The sequence below is a fragment of the Passer domesticus genome, chromosome 13 (genome assembly GCF_036417665.1).
Source record: "Passer domesticus isolate bPasDom1 chromosome 13, bPasDom1.hap1, whole genome shotgun sequence".
Taxonomy (NCBI): Eukaryota; Metazoa; Chordata; class Aves; order Passeriformes; family Passeridae; genus Passer; species Passer domesticus.
In genome coordinates, this window is record NC_087486.1 from 8513709 (window position 1) to 8532138 (window position 18430).

At 42.0% G+C, this 18430-nt stretch overlaps 1 protein-coding gene across 4 annotated transcripts in view; it reads left to right on the forward strand.

Moving 5' to 3' along the window:
- Positions 1–2205: 2205 nt before the first annotated feature.
- The window catches only part of TRPC7 (transient receptor potential cation channel subfamily C member 7), a 73106-nt gene continuing 56881 nt past the window's right edge, over positions 2206–18430 (forward strand). For 2 of the 4 annotated variants that reach the window (XM_064387696.1, XM_064387697.1), the window contains exons 1-2: positions 2206–2995; positions 10389–11166. In XM_064387696.1, the coding sequence (XP_064243766.1) occupies positions 2994–2995; positions 10389–11166 (780 nt within the window). In that variant the 5' untranslated portion in view covers positions 2206–2993. The remainder of the gene's footprint in view (positions 2996–10388; positions 11167–18430) is intronic. The other 2 variants (XM_064387694.1, XM_064387695.1) reach the window with 2 other exon arrangements.

Genomic DNA, 18430 nt, shown 5'->3' on the forward strand with positions numbered 1-18430 from the left:
TAAAGGGAGGGAAAAGATATGAGCAAAAAGTAGAAATGGTGAATGTCTTCCAGTGAAGTTACAACCAAAAGGATCAGGAGATGTAATTGCAACTGCACAGATACATGGAGCAGAAATGCACTGCATTGATTCCATACCTTGATATTTTCCAGGATATATGTGGGAGAAAGATTACACATATTTAGTCAAATCAATTCCATGCTCAATCCTAAAATTAATATTTTCTGATAACCTGGCAAAAACTGTGTATGAATAAGATACAGAAAAAAAAGCTGGTTTTGTCTAATCCCCATTTCCCATCTACCCACTTAAAAACTCAAAAAAGTGAACAAATTAATCTTTTGCAAGTATTCCAAAGCCTTAGAAATGAAATATAAAGGAACACTTTTAATGTAAGAACCTATAAACACATTTGATTTTTAATTAGTTTGTTATGGTGACAGAGAAGTCAATGTCAGGAAAACGAAACTTGAAGGAGAGTTTCCCTGCCATGGTTTAACCCTTGGTGACAACTCATCCCCACTGCTGCTCATTCACTCCCCTCCTGTGGGATGGGGGAGAGAATCAGGAGGGTAAAGGAGAGGAAACTCATGGGTGCAGATAAAGACAGTTTAATAGGTAAAGCAAGAATCACACATGCAACCCCAAAAAAGGGAATTTAATCACCACTTCCCGTGGGCAGGCAGCTGCTCAGCCATCTCCAGGAAAGCAGAGCTCCATCCTGCATTACAGTGACTTGGGAAGACAAGCCCCACTCCAAACATCCCCCCTTCCTCCTTCTTCCCCCAGCTCTGTATGCTGAGAATGATGTCAAAGGGTATGGAATGTCCCCTGGCTCAGCTGGGGTCTCCTGTCCTGGTGGTGCCCCTTCCCAGTTTCTCAGGCACCCCCAGACCCCTCACTGGAGGGAGCACAGTGGGAAGCTGCAAGGGCCTGGACTCTGTAAGCACTGCTCAGCAGTAACAAAAACTTCCCCAAATTATCAACATTTTCCAGTCCAAACACAGCCTCATATTATGTATTGGGAAGAAAATGAACCCCAGCAAAAAACAGCACCCAGACAAGTACCAAGATACTAGGAGGGCTGTTAATTTTTTTTGCTTAGGGGAAGAATTGTCCAAAAGCAAGAGAGGCATAGATCTTACCCCAAGCTGTGTTTAATAGCTAAAGCAGAGATTTGTGTCTTTGCAGCATCACATAATTTCAAAACTATCTCAACAGCATAAGTGAGTTATGTAGCTGTGGAGTCTTTTTTTTGTTTTCTTCCATTTTATTTTCCAATCTGCACAGGTTATCTCTTCCCACACAGTGCTGTTCTCCCATGGGTCTGGTGACATCCACATCCTTCTCATATTTGCCAATACCAGCCCTCATTAATTTCAAAGTGAACTTCAAGAAGCCCTAAATGGGGCAAGACCAAAGCCATGGGTGCATTTTACAGAAGAGCAGGTGCTGACAGTGTCAAAACAGAGTGCAGTGAATCCTGCAGGTCTGGCTGCTGCCCTTGATCCTTAGAGGTTAATACTCTCTCCCTCTTATCCAAGACAAAACCTCTCAGTAGGAAAAGATTTCCCCTCCTCACAGCTGTAAGTACAGCTCAGGCTGGTGAAAATAACTTCATTGCCCAAAATGTGAGATGAAAGTCCTGCATAGCCACCTTTAACTGTTTCTAAAAGGCATCATCTGGGATGCTTTTCTAGTGCTACTGCAGAAGCCACACCAAGCTCTCTGTGGTCCTTGCCAAAATGGTCAGTGCCCTCAGGTGTTTCAATCAAATAGCATCCTCAGCTGATTGCACAGATTTGAGACTGAAAGATGGTGAAAAATCTCCTCCTAATCAGTGCTCTCATTTCATGTAGTGCTTTGAGGGGTGGCAGAAGGAGAACTTGGGGCAAATCATCCCTGTGCCATCCTCCCGTGTGTGCTGTTTGGAGAGCCCTGGCCTGCCTCCCACCACCACCTCTCCAAGCAGGGGGATTCCTCCAGGCTTGAGCTCCCAGAGACATGGCAGCCGAGGCAGGGTGGCATTATTTGGTTATTGTATGATTAGGTGGGCATCCCTACATCCAGGTAAGGCAAAGCAGCTGGGCAGGGGAGTTGCACCAGTGGGGAAGGACATGGAAGGTCATGCACTTGGAGAGCCTGTGTGACTGGAGCTGTGTGGGAGGCACTGGGAGCATCCCGGGGGGTGACTGGGGGAAGAACACCTGCTGTTACCACTCAGAATGGGGTGCAGAACGACGCCCCAGTGCTCCTGGATGCAGCTTGAAGTTGTTCTGGCAGCTCTCCTCTGCCACGCAAGGGAGGGGAGTGATTGAACTGACTGATTATTTTGCGTTGTTGCTTTCACACTCCCTTTCCCTCCTCTCCTAGCACACGCACACACACAGCCCTTCTCCGCCGCTTCCTAAAAGGCAAGGTCTCCTAGGTAAGGGATCAGGCAATCCCAGCCTGGGCATGGCAGGCGGCGAGAAGCGGCTCCAGCCTCTCGCAGAGCGGGGCGGCACCGCCGGCTGAGGCTGGCATGAGGGGAGAGCCGCGCGGAGCCCCCCGCCCGCCGGGCGGCCCGCAGGCAGCCCTGCCCTCCCCGGCAAGCTTCTCTCGCCACGCCTGCTCCGGGGCAGCCCCTGGGAGGGCTCCGGGCTGCTCGCCCACCTCCGCCTGAGAAAGGGGCGCGCCCAGAGCAGCATCGCATCCACACCTCCGGGAGGACAGCGGCGTGGCAAGGAGAGGGAGGGAGGACGAGGAGGACAACGCAACTCTCATGCCAACCTCGCAGCCGGCTCTTCCTCCGGGAGGCGAATCCCGGGCGCTCGCGGGGAGCCGTGCCCCGGCAGCGCCGAGGGGATAAGGATGAGAGGCTCCGGCGGCGGCTGCAGCACCGCGGACAGCGGGCGGGCCGAGCGGCACCGCGGCCTGCGCCCCGCGGCCTCGGGCCCGCCCCGGCCCTGAAGCGGAGCCTGCCCCGAAGCGGAGCCTGCCCCGACGCGCACATGTAAGATCCTGGCCGGGATGGGTGCACCCCTGCCCCTCTCGGCTCCTCGGAGAAGCGGCTCTAACGCCGCTGCTCACTTACACGGGGAAGTTTTGCGGGGGTTGGAGAGGTCTCGGGGCTCTGCGAGCCGGGGATGGGCGGTGGGAGTGGGGCGGGCTGGCGGCGTGTGGCACTGGTTTGGCTGCTCACCCTTGGAATCTGGGCTTGCTTTCGGTGCAACGCACAGGGCTTGTTCTTTGCTGCCTGCCACATGGTTTGGAGCCACGCTGTTGTCTTCTTTTGTACCTGGGTAAAATGGTCAAGGGTTTGGTTTTTATGAAAGCATGTGGGCAAGGTGAAATTTTTAAAAAAAAGTGAAAGGGGACACTGTATCATGCCTGTTGCAGATTGCAAAGTCTAATGGTTGTCAGGGGTCCTTCTCTGCACGTTGTTTCCTGTCTTGAGATAACTACGAAGTGAGCAAATAAAAGGGTGCATCAGTGGGGGAAAATTGCATACAGCCAGAACAGAGATTACTAGCTCTTTTCAAAGCTTTTCTTGCTCTTTTTAATGGAACTGCTTGTTGAAAATCAGCGTTACACTGCCCCCTGCTTGAACAATTAGAGATTTTTCGTTTCTCTCATCACTAGTAAAAATTTATGAATGAACAGGTATTTCTCTGTTGTGTTCTCTAGTATCATCCAAGCCTGAGTTTTGAAGTACTTCGACAGTGATGGTGAATTATTCCTAGTTCTCGAAGCCAGATTTAAAAAAAAAATAAAAATAGAACTCATTCTTCATATGACAGTTCATTTGGTGGTCAAACATATTAATGAATGAACAATGGGAGAGAATGTAAAAATAACCTCAATCTTGGTACATCTATCTTAGGCGTTATGTGATAAATTTGTAATAATTAGCCAACTTCACAACCAGAGATTAAGGGGAAACAAGGAAGGAAGGGGAAAAAAGTAATCTAGTACTTATTTTATAACACAAGAAGAATTTGAATAAAAGAGCAAAAGTGATTATTTGTCAGTCTCTCGTGCTGTAAAAGTCTTGTATTGGTGCATGACATTTCTATGGGATGGGAAAGAAAATGCTGATGATTAGTTTATAAGAAAGAGGAGGGTGAGACAGCTGAAAAGCAGCGGATGTTTCTTTCTGCAAGATAGCTGGTAGAAAACCAAATTCCATTTCCTTTTTTCTTCCCAAACCACAAGACAGAGCTGCCTCCTTTCTAAAAGAGACCAGGGAGGATTTGAAAATGTAGATGCTGTTAAAGATTTGGTGGTGCATCCTAAATGTTTCTAGGCTGTTGTCCTCAGACCTTATGCTTTACGTCATGAAGATGTTAAAAGTGTTCATGTGTGTCATCAATCAGCATTTTTAATGGCACCAGAGCTTGTTTTATCTTCCTGAACATTCTCATGCTGCCATTCCCTAAAAAGATTTGGAAAGGTGTGGTCTTGCTGGCTGCTCCTGTAATTCCATGAGAAGAGAGACGTCTTTCCAAATTTTTCTTTTATCTGTATGAGCAGTGGGAATGATGGGGAGGGGATATTACTTCCTGCATCTGGTTTGTAGGGCTACTCTGCAAATGAATGAATATCTGCCTGCATAGGCTAAAAGTTTCTATAAATTACATCTAAAAATCTATTAATGAAAAATCTTATAATACATCCTAGGCATGTACTCAACTTTATGTGTAGGAGAACGACCACATTGCTGACAGTATTGAATTGGGGGCTTTCAATGTTGGTCACAATCCAAGAATAAATAAAGTGGCACTTCAGCTTTTCAAAGCACAGAAAACTTCTGAATAAGCTGCTGCCAATCAAGGCAGCCATCCCAAATTTTATTGAGTCTGTTTACATAGCAAATCAGCAATACATGAAAAAGGATACTTAAAAAGCTTGTCTTATGGGAGACAAAGCTTGACTTAAGGTAAGATTTAGAAGGGTGATTAAGATACTGGACAAAAAGGGGTATCAGAGGACTCTGGCAATACAAGTCTGTGCAGCATTTGGAATGCCAGAGTAGTCTGTTGCATATAAGATAATAAATGTATGCAGTTGTGTTCAGTCTGTGTTCCTTGTCTGAAGTCTATACTTCAAAATAAGTTGCAATTTTTAATTAAAAGATTAAATAGCCTACTATATTTATCCTGAAAATTTTGAATTATTCTTTTAAATTGATTGATTTTTATATCAGTTCATGTTTGCTTTTAGAACCCAATTTCCTTCTATTTTGTTCATGTTTATGGCATGTCTTGGCTGGCCAGGTTTTCTGTGTGGAACCAAGGGTTAACAGAGAAAAATGGTCCTTTGATATATAAGAGCTGTGTCAATTCCAAAGAGGCCTCAGGGAGTCTGCAGCCTTTATGTGCCCTGATTCTTTTCAGAAGTATTGATGTAAGTAGAAAGAAAAATAATAAGTAAAGTGTCAATTTGACAGTTTCTGAGGCTCTGTAGGAAGTGAGGGCAGTACTTTCAAAATGGCTTTCAGAAACTGAAATTTTCTTTTCAACAAGGCAGAGTTAACGTCTCATCAAAGCCTGCTCTGATGGGTGCTTACAGAGCTTATAGAGCACAGTAATGGTTACATATCCAAAGTCTCTTCTGTAGTTTCTGGACAAAGGGGGCCATTGAAAGGTCACAGGGGGGCTCCTGCAAACCTCTCCCCACATAGTGAAGGCAAACCCAAAGTGTAGTTAGAGACCAGATGTCCCTAAAGCTGCCTTTGTAAATGTCCTGCTCAGTTTCTAGGCTTAAAGATGAGCAAAGGTTGACATCACCTGAGAATTCCAGAATTGCTGCAGTTCCTAATACCTATTGATTTCAATACCTTTCACAGGCTTTGGATGTTTTGAAATCTCAAGCAGGTACTATTCAGCCTCTCCTACACACTTTTAAAGCTCTGGTTCAAAGCCAGGTGTGAAAACTCCAATTCAGCCTTTTGAGGCACTTGGGTCTTTGAACATTTTGTCCAAGCCCCAGCTCCAGGTGGTAGCCCTGCCCTTCCATAGGTTTTTGTGTGAGACTAGAGAGGCAGCAGAAGGTGTTGAATGGTAGAATTTGGAGCACTGAGGAAAGGAAGGTCAAGGAGAGGCCATTTGCTGGAATAAGCTCCCTGTGAAGCAGCTCAACTTCTTTGTTATGTCCACCCTGTCCTACATGTCGGCACTTAGATCAGTTAAGAGAGTGTGGCTGCAAAAAAGATAGGAAAGTTTCAGCTTCAGTGTGTTTCTAATGCCTCCACATTAAGAGTAAATCTCATGTTATGCCATGTTCCCCTCTCAGACACTGAGTGCCTCAGCACCGTCAGAGCCAGCTGCAAGGACCTGCTCTCACTCACTTTAATTAGAAACTGAAATGCTCCCAGAGGAAGATTTGTTACGAGCTAAATCACCTTTCAGAAAGAGCTATACTTTTCCACTCCCCACAGGAGTCCAGACATCTTGTGGCTCCCTCAGCCATGGAAAGCTGGATGTGCTTTGCTGCAAGCAGTGCTCAGGCTCTGAAATTCTTAATTCTCTTTTTCTGGGCCATTTTGTCTCCAAGAGCACTGCATGCATTGGCATCCTTTCCTAGAAAAACACAGTATTTAACTGCAGTGCCTGATGAGTTTGATCACTAGCTGTCTCAATAAAGTATGCAAATACAGAGCCATTTCAATCCAAAGCACCTTTGAAGAAAAATGGTAAGATAAATGCAATCAAGTCACAATTACTTTTATTAAGTGAGCACATTACATAGGCTCAGTAAATATGATTAGTTCTAAATCTGCCTGCACACAGCTGAAAAGCAGAGTAGAACAAGGTGTCGAGTACAGTCGTGACATTGCAGTAGGGTTCAGTTTCCAAGAGCTCCAGCTCCAGCATACTTTGCTCTTTGCACTACTGCTTCTCTTGTCATGATTCAGTGCTCAGGTCAAGCATAATTATAACTTTTTTTCAGAAGAGGGTTTGACAGCTGAGCATGTCTAATGAAATTATTCAAAGTTAAAAGTGTAATTTTTTATTCATCTCTACTTCTCTATAAAGATGATAAAGTGTGATAGCTGAGATATTGATCTTCTCTGCTGATGAGCAAGGGGGTGGGGGGTCATAATTCATCTGAGGTGAAGCCCTCTGGCTGATGGTGCTCTTGCCCTTAGCTGCAGGGAGTGGAGATCAGCTCTGTGCTGTAGGGACATCCCTGCAGAACATTTATGGCAAGATAAATATTGGATAGTCGTTATCTCCGTGAAGAGCAGGTGTTCTTTCCTGTTTCCTCTTTTTCTGATGCAATTTCTGGTGTTAGAAACTGTGTATGAAACCAGTGTTCTCTCTGAATTGAAGAAAGTGAAATGAAGGTCCTCTTTTTCTGGCATGTTTTTACATATACAACAAACAGGTGTGAATTAGCTCTAGGCCAAACTCTAACCTCTTTTTCAGGCAGAAATCTTAACTAGGCCAACAGTAATATTTTATGTGGGTTTATGTTTACTTTGGGTGTGATTATAAGACTATCTATCCCATCTATCTGGGTTGTCCTTTACAGGTAACAACATAAGTGAAAAGTTTTTCTAACAAAAAAATAAAGTACCAAGAACTGTACTTCTACATCAGGAAAAATATCTAATAGATTTCTCACTGCTGGAAATTATAGACCATGCTGAGTTGCTTCCAGTACTGACACTTAAATATAACAACAAATATAAGGTTGCCAAGTGTCTTACCATACATGGGGTTTGAATATCAATAAAGCCCAGTGGAATTCCTCCAGCTTGAAGCAGATAATCAAATTAACTATCCTAAAATTTTCAGGCACATGCAATCCTGCTGCACTTGTGGGTGATTACTGGGCTCCCATTTGGGCTGGACTGATTTAGTTTTGATCCCAGCAATGATGGCTTAAATTATCACTACCTCGTCCTTTCAAGTTGCTTAACATTTTAAGATATTTAATTCAACACCCAGGAACTCCCAAGGCTGTAAATTTTTAAAGTGCTTTCTGGTTCTATAACTCCTCACTTAACCAAGTCACAGCTCAGAAGTGTTTCTTCGCATGTGCAGTCCTTGCTTGACCTCAGCAAGGTTCCACTACATGTTTAAAACGTAAATGCTGTCCTGAATAGCTAAGGACAGGAGCTCCAGTTTAGAAAAGCATTTGTGCATATGGTTAAGCACTTCTTTTTAACCACATGTTACTCGTCCTGGCCTCGTTGGAGCTGCTTCTGAGATGAAAGCTAATTGTTGAGGAAAATATGTGTGTGTACGCATCTATGTTTCCAAAATTTGAATTCCATTGATCAATGAAACTTATAATGTTGACTTCAAAGGGCCCCAAATTTTACCCCATGCATGTTTTGGCTTTAGACAACTCTATATCAAACTCAGATATGTTAATTGCATACTTTATTTATTTAGTTGTTATTGTTTTCTCCTACAGTAAACTTCATGCAGTCTAGGGAATTAATTCACTTAACAACATTGCCTTCATTATTCTTGTATCCCTCATCTCTGTGTGCTTCTTCAACTTCAAGCCGTACTGGAAGGAAATAGCTTTAAGATTCATACAGCACTTTATCTCTCAGTGGAGCCTGGGATGGTGTGTTCAGTTCCTACTAGCTTTTATTAAGATGTTACAGTGATGCACCAAAGCTTAGAGGGAGAGGTTCTTGATTCTGAACCTCTGTTTCAACCTTGTGTGGTCACAAAATTGATTTCTTAGGATTTGTTTAAATTTTAATGTAAGTCTTTAAAAATTGCTATAAAATTTCTTTGAAAGTCTTCAGTCCATATCAGCACAAAAGTGATTAATTAAAATTATAAATATATGTTAGTTCCATAATAACAGCAACCTTGAGAATTTCAGTGTCCTGGATCTTTTTTGACTTTCGGATAACCCTGTGTTTTGTCAGGTTTTTGCTGGTTCCTTTACTCCTTTTTTACCTATTCTTGAAGGCAATGGACCTTCTCCACTTTGTATCCTGGCACAGTTCCCTCTCATCACTCACTGCAGAACTTTCCAACTTCTGTAGTATTTTTTCAGAGCAGCACATGAACTTTTCATTGACTGAAGGTCAGAACTGGCTTGGAGAGCAGATGGAGTGTGGAAGGATGAACCTTTGCCACCCACCGAGCATTAACACCTGCTTATTTGTTACATCTGTCCACTGCAGCTCAGAGGCTCCTGAAGATTTTACCCAAGTGATTTAGGACTTGCCATTGGGCTGAGTGCAAATGCTGTCTGTGAAAGAGGTGTTGTTTTTACCTTTTTACTTAGGCTGCACATTCCGTGGGCTCTGGATGGCAATTAACTCCACACTTAGACTCTAAAAGGCACTGTGAGTGTGTTGAAATGCTGCTGCAATAACATTTTTTAAAAGAGCCACTTTGAGGCAGCTCTGAATGCAAAATGTGAATGTTTTAAAGGCACAGATACACTTAGGATTTCCATTTATTTCATACAAAAGTGTGTTTTCTCACCCATGTACCCTCTTTGGAACTTCCAGAGAAGGTGGAATAAGAATAGTTTGTCTTCATCTCACCGGCTTCAAGTGAAGGGCATTTCAGCCACATAATCAGTGAGGAAATTTATCACTCTTTTTCTCCTGCCTTCTGTTTGTGGTGAAAGATCTGTGTCTTGTGCTTCTGCAGTAGCTCTCTAAGAGATGCTTACTGGGGACTGATGTGACACTATAGCAGGAGTTGTTCCTGTGTTTTTCTAGACTCTCCCTGGATTTGAGTATTTGTATTTGAAGTAGTGGTCAACTGTATTTCAGTAAGAAATTAGACAGCTCATTATTAAACTGCTCTAGATGAGGAAACAGAAAAATGATGTTATGTACCTTGAAAAAAAGCAGGGAATGAATAGGTGGTTTGCTTGTACCAGCTGAATCTTAGCAGAATATGCAATATAATTATCCTTGTTACCATGTGTTTAAAATTAGAAACATATAAACTTCATGGAACATAGTATAATGGCCTGATCCAAGGTCTATTGACAAGGGAGAGTCCTGCTAACTTTCTTTAGGGCTCATGCCCTCAAGGAGAAAATTCAAGAAGAGTAGTTCAGAGAAATAGTGTCTTGTGTATATTAGTCCTAAATACGATGTAATGAAGTTCTAAACAATACAAATGGAAAATTATATATATGTGCATTTCTTTTCCTATTTATCAAGTCACAGATGTGCTGAGCATCCTTGTTGCAATCAGGAAGGGTGAACAAATCACAGGAGAGCTTGTCTTTTGTTCAGAAGCTAATCTTTATTCCATGTGTGTCCTAAATGATTTTAAGTAACTGGCTCAGGCCATAAAAAGCTAGCCAGATGTGGTCATAATGACACATTTCCAACCTTCTGTCAGGTTCTGTGAAATGGTGACTCTGCTAGGATGTATCCAACCTTCCCTTCTGGTTTTCTGCAGGTTGAGACACAGCAATTCTAAAGACATGCATCGGAGGCACGCCACCCTTCGGGAGAAGGGCCGGCGCCAGGCCATCCGGGGCCCTGCCTACATGTTCAACGAGAAAGGCACCAGCCTCACGCCAGAGGAGGAGCATTTCCTCGACTCCGCGGAGTATGGCAACATTCCCGTCGTGCGAAAAATGCTGGAGGAATCCAAAACCTTGAACTTCAATTGTGTCGATTACATGGGACAGAACGCCCTCCAGCTGGCCGTAGGGAACGAGCACCTGGAAGTGACAGAGCTGCTCCTCAAGAAGGAGAACCTCGCCCGAGTCGGGGATGCCCTTCTGCTAGCCATCAGTAAAGGGTACGTGCGCATTGTGGAAGCAATACTGAACCACCCGGCCTTCGCGCAAGGACAGCGCCTCACGCTCAGCCCCCTCGAGCAGGAGCTGAGGGATGATGATTTCTATGCGTACGATGAAGATGGAACTCGGTTCTCCCATGACATTACCCCCATCATACTTGCTGCCCACTGCCAGGAGTATGAAATTGTTCACATCTTACTCCTAAAAGGTGCACGGATTGAAAGGCCACATGACTATTTTTGCAAGTGCAATGAATGTATGGAAAAGCAGAGGAAAGACTCCTTTAGTCACTCTCGCTCAAGAATGAATGCCTACAAAGGATTAGCCAGTGCTGCTTATTTGTCTCTGTCCAGTGAAGACCCTGTCCTTACTGCTCTAGAGCTTAGCAATGAACTGGCCAGGCTAGCCAACATTGAAACTGAATTTAAGGTAACTCACCACTGTGCCTTTTTCCTTGGGCTGAGAGTGTTCAGGCTATTGTGTAGTTTACATGTTTCATCAAATTTTGGGCCGCTCTTTGAGAGGTGGGGGAGAAAGACTGGCAGAGACTGCCAGATGTGTTAGCTATGCATAGATTCAGATCACTGTCATTCTTCAGTTAATAAATGCTTGGAACTGAACATTGCATATTACAGCAGAAGCTTAAGTTTCTGTGTTGCACACTGTGATTGCTTAGAATCTCTAGTTTGCAGCAGGAATAAAAATGAGATTATTCAAAAAATGGAGACTTGTTTTTTGTAAGAAAGGTAAGTATTTTAATTGAGCAATCTATTTTAGAGGCAGAGTTCTAGAGACTGTTTTAAGAATCCAGTACATCTAGTTCTGCTACAATGATAAAAGGTATAAATCAAGAAGTTTTGCTTCTCTGTGAAATAATTTAAACTGCCTTGCATCTTAATGGTTTGGTGCTGCATCTATTCATGATGAATTGCATGAAAAAGGAAAAGACAAACAATCAATAAATAGCTATAAAGTTTATCATCATGCCAAATGTAAGAGTAGAGCTTGTGGAACTCTCTTACAAGTTATTTGAGATTTCCATTATCATAATGAGTTTGTAAATGTCCAATGCCATTTGCAGTATTTCTGTATGTCATTTACATGATGTAAAGAGCATTGTCTCCCTTTCTAATCTAAATTAGCCATTAAACCCCTCATTTTCAGTGGCTCAGCCATCAACATTAGACTTTTTTCCTGACTTATGGCTACTGTGCAGCTACAATCAGGATCACTGACTCTGGGGTAATAAAGTCCATGTTGTGAGTACACTGGGGCAGGATGCTCACCAGGAATCCATCATTTCTAATTAAGAAAACTATTCATGTGTTAAAGCATCCGTTTCAGGATTTGTAGCTCTATACTACAAAGGACTAGGGAGGAGATCACCCCCCTGCACCAGGCACTGGTGGGGCTGCCTTCAATCCCAGTTCAGTTTTGAGCCCCTCACTCCATGAAAGATTTTGGAGTTCTAGAGCAGGTCCAGAGAAAGGCAACAGAGCTGGGGAAGGGTCTGGAACAGAAGTCTGATGAGGAGCAGCTGAGGGAGATGGGGGAAGCTCAGCCTGGAGGAAAGGAGGCTCAGGGGGCACCTTGTCAGTCTCTACAACTCCCTGAGAGGGGCTGTAGCCACGTGGGGGTTGGTCTTTTCTCCCAGGTAATAAACAACGAAAGAAACAGCCTCAAGTTATGCCAGGGAAGGTTTGGTCTGGGTGTTAGGAAAAATCTTTTCACAAAGAAGGGGGTTAAGCCCTGGAAGAGGCTTCCCAGAGAAGTGGCTGTGTCACCATCCCTGAAAGGGTTTAAGAGATGTGTAGATGTGTCACTTGGGACATGGTTTAGTGGTGGCCTTGGCAGTCATGTTTAAAGCTGGATCTTAGAGGGCTTTCCCAATCTAAATGGTTCTATGAATCTGTGCTCTCCAATTTAAAAGCAAGAAGAAAATATATTCTCAGGCTTTGCAACCCTTTAGCAACTCTAACAGAAAAAATTCCCAAACCCCTGAGATCTTTTTGGCAATAAAATCAGGGTGAAATTTTGCAAACTCTTTTTCCCCATGTGCATCAGGAATAATGCAATAATTTGAAGGGGAAGTTTTATTTGGATTCAGTCTGACTGAAGCAACCTCCTTGGGCTCAGTGAATCCAACTGCTTGAGTGAGGGTTTCTCCAGTGTGCAAGCACTGGAGGCTCATGCCCACGCTTAACAATAATAATATCTCATTAATGCTCCAGCTTCTTTTCATAGACAACTGTATATTGAGAGGAGCATGAGCAGCCTCAAGCATTGCATGCCTGTCAGTCCTGATAAATGTATGGCTGGAGAAGAATAAATATATTTCTACCAGAATCCTTGCTTTTGTTCCTGGAGCTGCCAGTGGGGTCTGTACTGGCATGGCAGGGGCACACATCCTCCAGGAGCAAACCAACAATCTGATATTGAAGAGCTTCATGGTGGTTATATCTCTGCACTGGCAAATGGATGGGAATAAATCAATACCAGGGAAACCCCCAAAACGTTAGAAACCATTTGCCAAATGACTGCATTTCCAGGTTTTCCAAGTTCATTGTCTTATTGGAAAGGTCTGTGGTTCAGCACACATCCATATGTGTTAGTGAAGCACCTACCATTAATTTTCTACAAAGATTACACATTCTTTTGATATATTAATTCTTTCAGAAATAAGAAATTTCTCAAGATTCTAATGTATTCTCACTGTAGAAAAAACCCTCAGAGCTATGTATTTATGTAAAAATATTTATTCTTATTAACATAATCAGTGTGATGTGAAATAGGGTATTAATAAAACAGTAGGGGGTTTTTCACAGAGCATGACAATTTAAGAATTTATTTTGAGGAAAGAACACAATTGCTGAAAACGTATTTAAGAAGCCCACAAATGAAGAAAATTTATGAAATTAGACAAGTTCTAGGGAGCTTTCTTTGGTGACTAAAATAGAATTTTCCCAGAATCTCAATATGTTTGATTCCTAAAGTTAATAATTAAAATTGGTACTCAACAGATTTATAAAATTATCACATGGGATTATTTAAGAACATAACTTAAAAATTATGTGCAATTGCAGAAATGCACTTTTCAGGAGGTACAAAGAGTCCTTGAAATGGAAAGACACAAAATTTTAATAATGTAGGTGGACAAATAGTAATTTAGTAACCTCTGAAGAAACTGCTAGCATGAGCTAATTAAAATATAAATGCAGTGCCTCTCGCCTGCTGCTTGCTGCCCCAAATCTCTTATGCACCTTTCAGCACACCAAAATGAGAAGCCAATGCATGTGCTAATTTTTAGAGAACATTATATTTTTAAGCAAGTTGCCTCTTTGTGCAGAGAAACGTGAAACAAAACAGCCATGTGGACCACTTTAAAGAAGAAAACTCATGTTACTTGTGCTAGGCCAATTTATCCATTCTTTAGGTTTTTTTACTGTGATAGAAGCTAAGTAGATTTTTATCACCCTAAATGGCTAAGATTCAGTAATATGCTGCAAAGCTGATGAAACAGCTTTGCAAAATATTGCCAAAACCCAATTTTTCTTATTAATTGTAGAAAAAAATTGCTATGAAAGATGTAGTCCATTAGTCTAGAAATAAATAAGACCCCTTCCCCAAAGTAAAATGAAAAATATGCAATCAGTTGTTTCTGTGAAAATACACGTAGAAGTGGGATGGGTGGGAAACCCCTAAGAGATGGATTTCAGAAGAGAGAAGCAAACATCAGAGTCGCTGTGTATGTTTGCAGGTCTTTATGCAATGATATTCCTCTGTAGTTGAGGCAGCCCAAGTTGAAAAAAAATAATCTTAATTAAGTGCTTTGTCATTTTTGTATATCACACTTGAAACTCAAAGTTAAGAACCAGTTCATGACTTTCTCTCTTCTTCTAGTTTAAATTTTGTGTTTTGAAAGACCAAACCAACATCCACTGGAGCAAAGGCAGAACAGATTGGGGGCCTCCTTTAGTCCAGTGGATGGGTCCCTTCTGTATTGCCCTTGGGAACACAGAAAGAGAAGATCCCGTGTGGATTGAAGGGTTCCAAGCGACCGTGCCTCTGCAGAGTGTAGGAAAATCTGAGTAGGCAACTGAGGGACACCCCAATTAAAAAGTTAAAAGGACAATTAAAACAATTGTAGGACAAAATTAAAGTGCTTTGTAGTTTTCCATGAAGGGAGGAAAACAGACATTAGGCTAATGATTTATATGTGAAGAAGAATTCTCCCCTCTCATTCTCCCTTTTTTGCTCAAAAAACCCATCTCTGTACATTTCAATTTCTTTAAACATTTGCAGATCTTAGACCTCAGCCATAAAGTAAATAATCCCTCTGCCATCTACCAGCGAAATCTGTTTGTTTTGCTCATATCAATAAGTCTGATGTCACTTGCTGTGTGAATGACACGGCCAGGATTTGTCCATCTGAAGCAGTCACCACCCTGAGCCAGGCTGATGAGAGCTGCTCTCCTCTTTGGTCCAGAGAAATCCATCTCCCTCGTGGCAGCTCGCTGTGAAAACGTATGCAGATGTCTGCACAGTTACCAGCTGGTCACAGCCAGGTGACTCATTTCCAAGACTGGAATATTAAAAGCAGTGTCAACAGAATCGTTTTTAAATGTCTATCAAAAGCCTTAGGAGACTGAATTTCTGGCAAACAGCCTGCAGGAAATGCCTTTGCAACTGTCTTTAATAGCAGCATCAGCTTAATATTACTGTCCACAATGTGGAAACTGAGTGAAACCCAGAATAATAGTTCTGTTTACTTTTCCTAAAGCAGTGGCTGTGTACTCCTTTTTTCTGGTGAGATCCCCCTCCACAGCCAGAACTGTTTTACAGCCTTGCAAGCTCTCAAATTAGACCACATGCTTGTGTGTGTCAGGAAGCATCCTTGTGATGCTGAAGTAAATCAGGCAAATCATTCCATTTAGCAATCCAGACAAATCAAATTAGAGACTAGCAAAGGAGGCTTAGAAAAGATCTCACCCTAAGCAGTAAATCAGATCTCAGCTCCTCCTGACTAAAATGTTACTAAAAGCAAGATCAAAATCACCACCTGGAAGACATATGGTGTGTAGTCTTTGTTTACTGCTCCCACCAACATTGTCTGTGCAATTACTACAGCATAACATGTTCTGTTTCCAACTTATATGTTTCTTACTGTCTCTTTTCCCCTAAAACACTTTCTCTAAAAGCTTTTGGGATCCAAAAGCAGGTCGTGGCAGTGAGTCTGCTCTCATGTGCAGGTGAGCACCAGGTCCAGGCTCAGCTGGCTGAGGGATGGGAGGCTGGTGGGGCAGCAAGTCAAGTGTGTGGATGCCTGCAGGGATGAGCCTGAGCTGCCTCTGGTTCCACTGGGGCTGCAGTGATGCAAAGCAGCTGAGCCTCAAATCCCTCTGTCCTCATGATGATGAAAGAGTGACAAAACAGCCCTTGAGGCTCTGTGACTTGTTAGGATGATCTGGCACTCCTCTTGCCTCAGGGAGTCAGCTCCAGCTTTTATTCTACCTAACTATAAATTGTTAACTTCACAGGATGTTTAACTTAAATTTTTAAGAGAAATTACTTAGTCCATTTTCTCAGTATTTCTGGGTCCATGCTGCAGGGAGTTAAAAAAATCATTATTAGACTCTTGGTCTTTTGAAATGAGTGATAAAAAGATGGAAAATGGAATAAAACACTGAAGAGTAAAATAGTAGGAGGGGGAAATACTTTGAGAGAATGGAGGATAGCAGTGAACTGGGAAAGAGAAAAATACTTGAAAACCCTCAGACTGTAAACCAGCAAGGCTGCACTTAAAAATTCTGTTTCCTACCCAGGCTGAGGTTTGTTTGCTCTCAGGACTGATTGATGGGAGCTGGTGCCTGCAACTCATCTCCCATTGGAACCAGAAACGGGCGTGGGAACCTCTCTAATTAGCCTCATGAACATTCCTGTAAATCCATCACTTAATGCTTCCGCTCTGACCCATTCTTCCTTGAGTGATCTTTTCATCTTTTCCTAATCTCTGCCCTCAACATATTCTCTGGCAGACATCTTGCTTCTGTTATGTTTGGGAATACTTTTTTCTGACTCATATTTATTATTTCAGCAAGTTAAAGGCTTTAGTGTGTTTATATGGCATTTGTTTAAGTTTTCATTTAATTTTTCAGACATTCTGTTCTTTATTTTTCTTCCAGACAAGAGTTGCATATTTTAAAGAGATAGATTTTTTTACTTAAGCAGCTTTCTTTTTTTTCCTCATGTTTCACTTTGCTGGGTTTTAAGAAGAGAAGGCAGCAGGGAACATCAAAAATTTGGTCTCGTAGGCAGAATGTACTCATTACCTTTTACTGTTGTTTTTATTTCTCTTGCACAGCTCTCAATCTTACCTGTGCCTGTTTTGAAAATTAAGCATCACCAGTACAAATGAGTATAGGAACATCACTAGTCACAAGTGATTTTTTTAATATTAATTTTTCTATGTCAATCTTTAGTAAGAATATAATTAATTTTTTTTAGTGATGGAGTCAGTGATGTGGTTTGGTGGTTTTTAACTTTAAAAATAACTGATCCTTTTTTCCCCCCTCTCACCTATAAGCCAATTTTCCCCACTGCCATGAAAACACACACATTTAGAACCTATGATTTTTTTATTTTAATTTTCACTTGTGCAAAGCAAATGCATAAACAGGTACAACCAATTAATTAACCAACTCATAGTACAGGAAAGAATCAAGTCCCAGTAAAGCAGGAAAACAAATTTCCTATTGTTACAAGTTTAACTTCTTGTTGGAACAAATTAGGTATTAAAATGAGAGGAAATTAAAAGTGATAATGGAAATAGCCTGGGAGAAGGAGAATATATTTAAGCCTTCTAGTGAAATCTAGTGTTTGGCTCACTGAGTGGGACTCACTCTGTGCAGAAGGAACTCATTCTCTGTGCTGTTCTTTTTCAGAGACAAATTCACTAATAATAGCTGCTACATCAGCTTTGTCTTGATAGCTAAATTAATTAATGGTGGTTACATTTTTCTAAGGATATGTAGCAGAGACTGTGGAAAAAGGATATATATAGTGTTTCTGCCCTTAAACCCCACCAAATCTGTGACTCTTATGTTGCTCTCTACATATTTATAAACTAAGAAATGTCCTTTATATTTTGAGCGTTGTTATGGTAAGTGCTCTTTTTAGGTTCTGTGATTAAATAATTTTCTGCCTGGCATATTGCCCAAGAAAAATGGTTTTAAAATGTTGCATGAGAAAAAAAAATCTTCAAAGCTTTTCAGAGGGGTGTAAAACTGTTGCCAAAGCTGTGATGTCTGGAGCTGCCTTGAGAAATCCAGATTTGTATTTCTGTGTGTGAAGGTGTGTTAGCATCTGTCTGTGTCCGCTCACAGTCAAGCAGAGTAGTAGGTGCTGTGATTCACAGTGAAGGGTTTAACTCAGTCATCTACAACCCACACCTCTACCTGGGAAATTAAGACCATTTTTCGTGGAAGTTGTAACTCTGTTGGTAGCACAAGCCACTGAGCAGTCACATAAAATTGGATAATGTCCACTGCCCACAAGGTTATTGCACCTACCTTAGAGGTGACGTTGTTGTTAAAATCTCCCAGCTAAAAGAAAACCTCTTTAAAGTTATCAAAATACTTTATATGCAGGAAAAAGTTTTCGTTACTTTCCTGGGGAACCAGCCCATTCTCTCTTT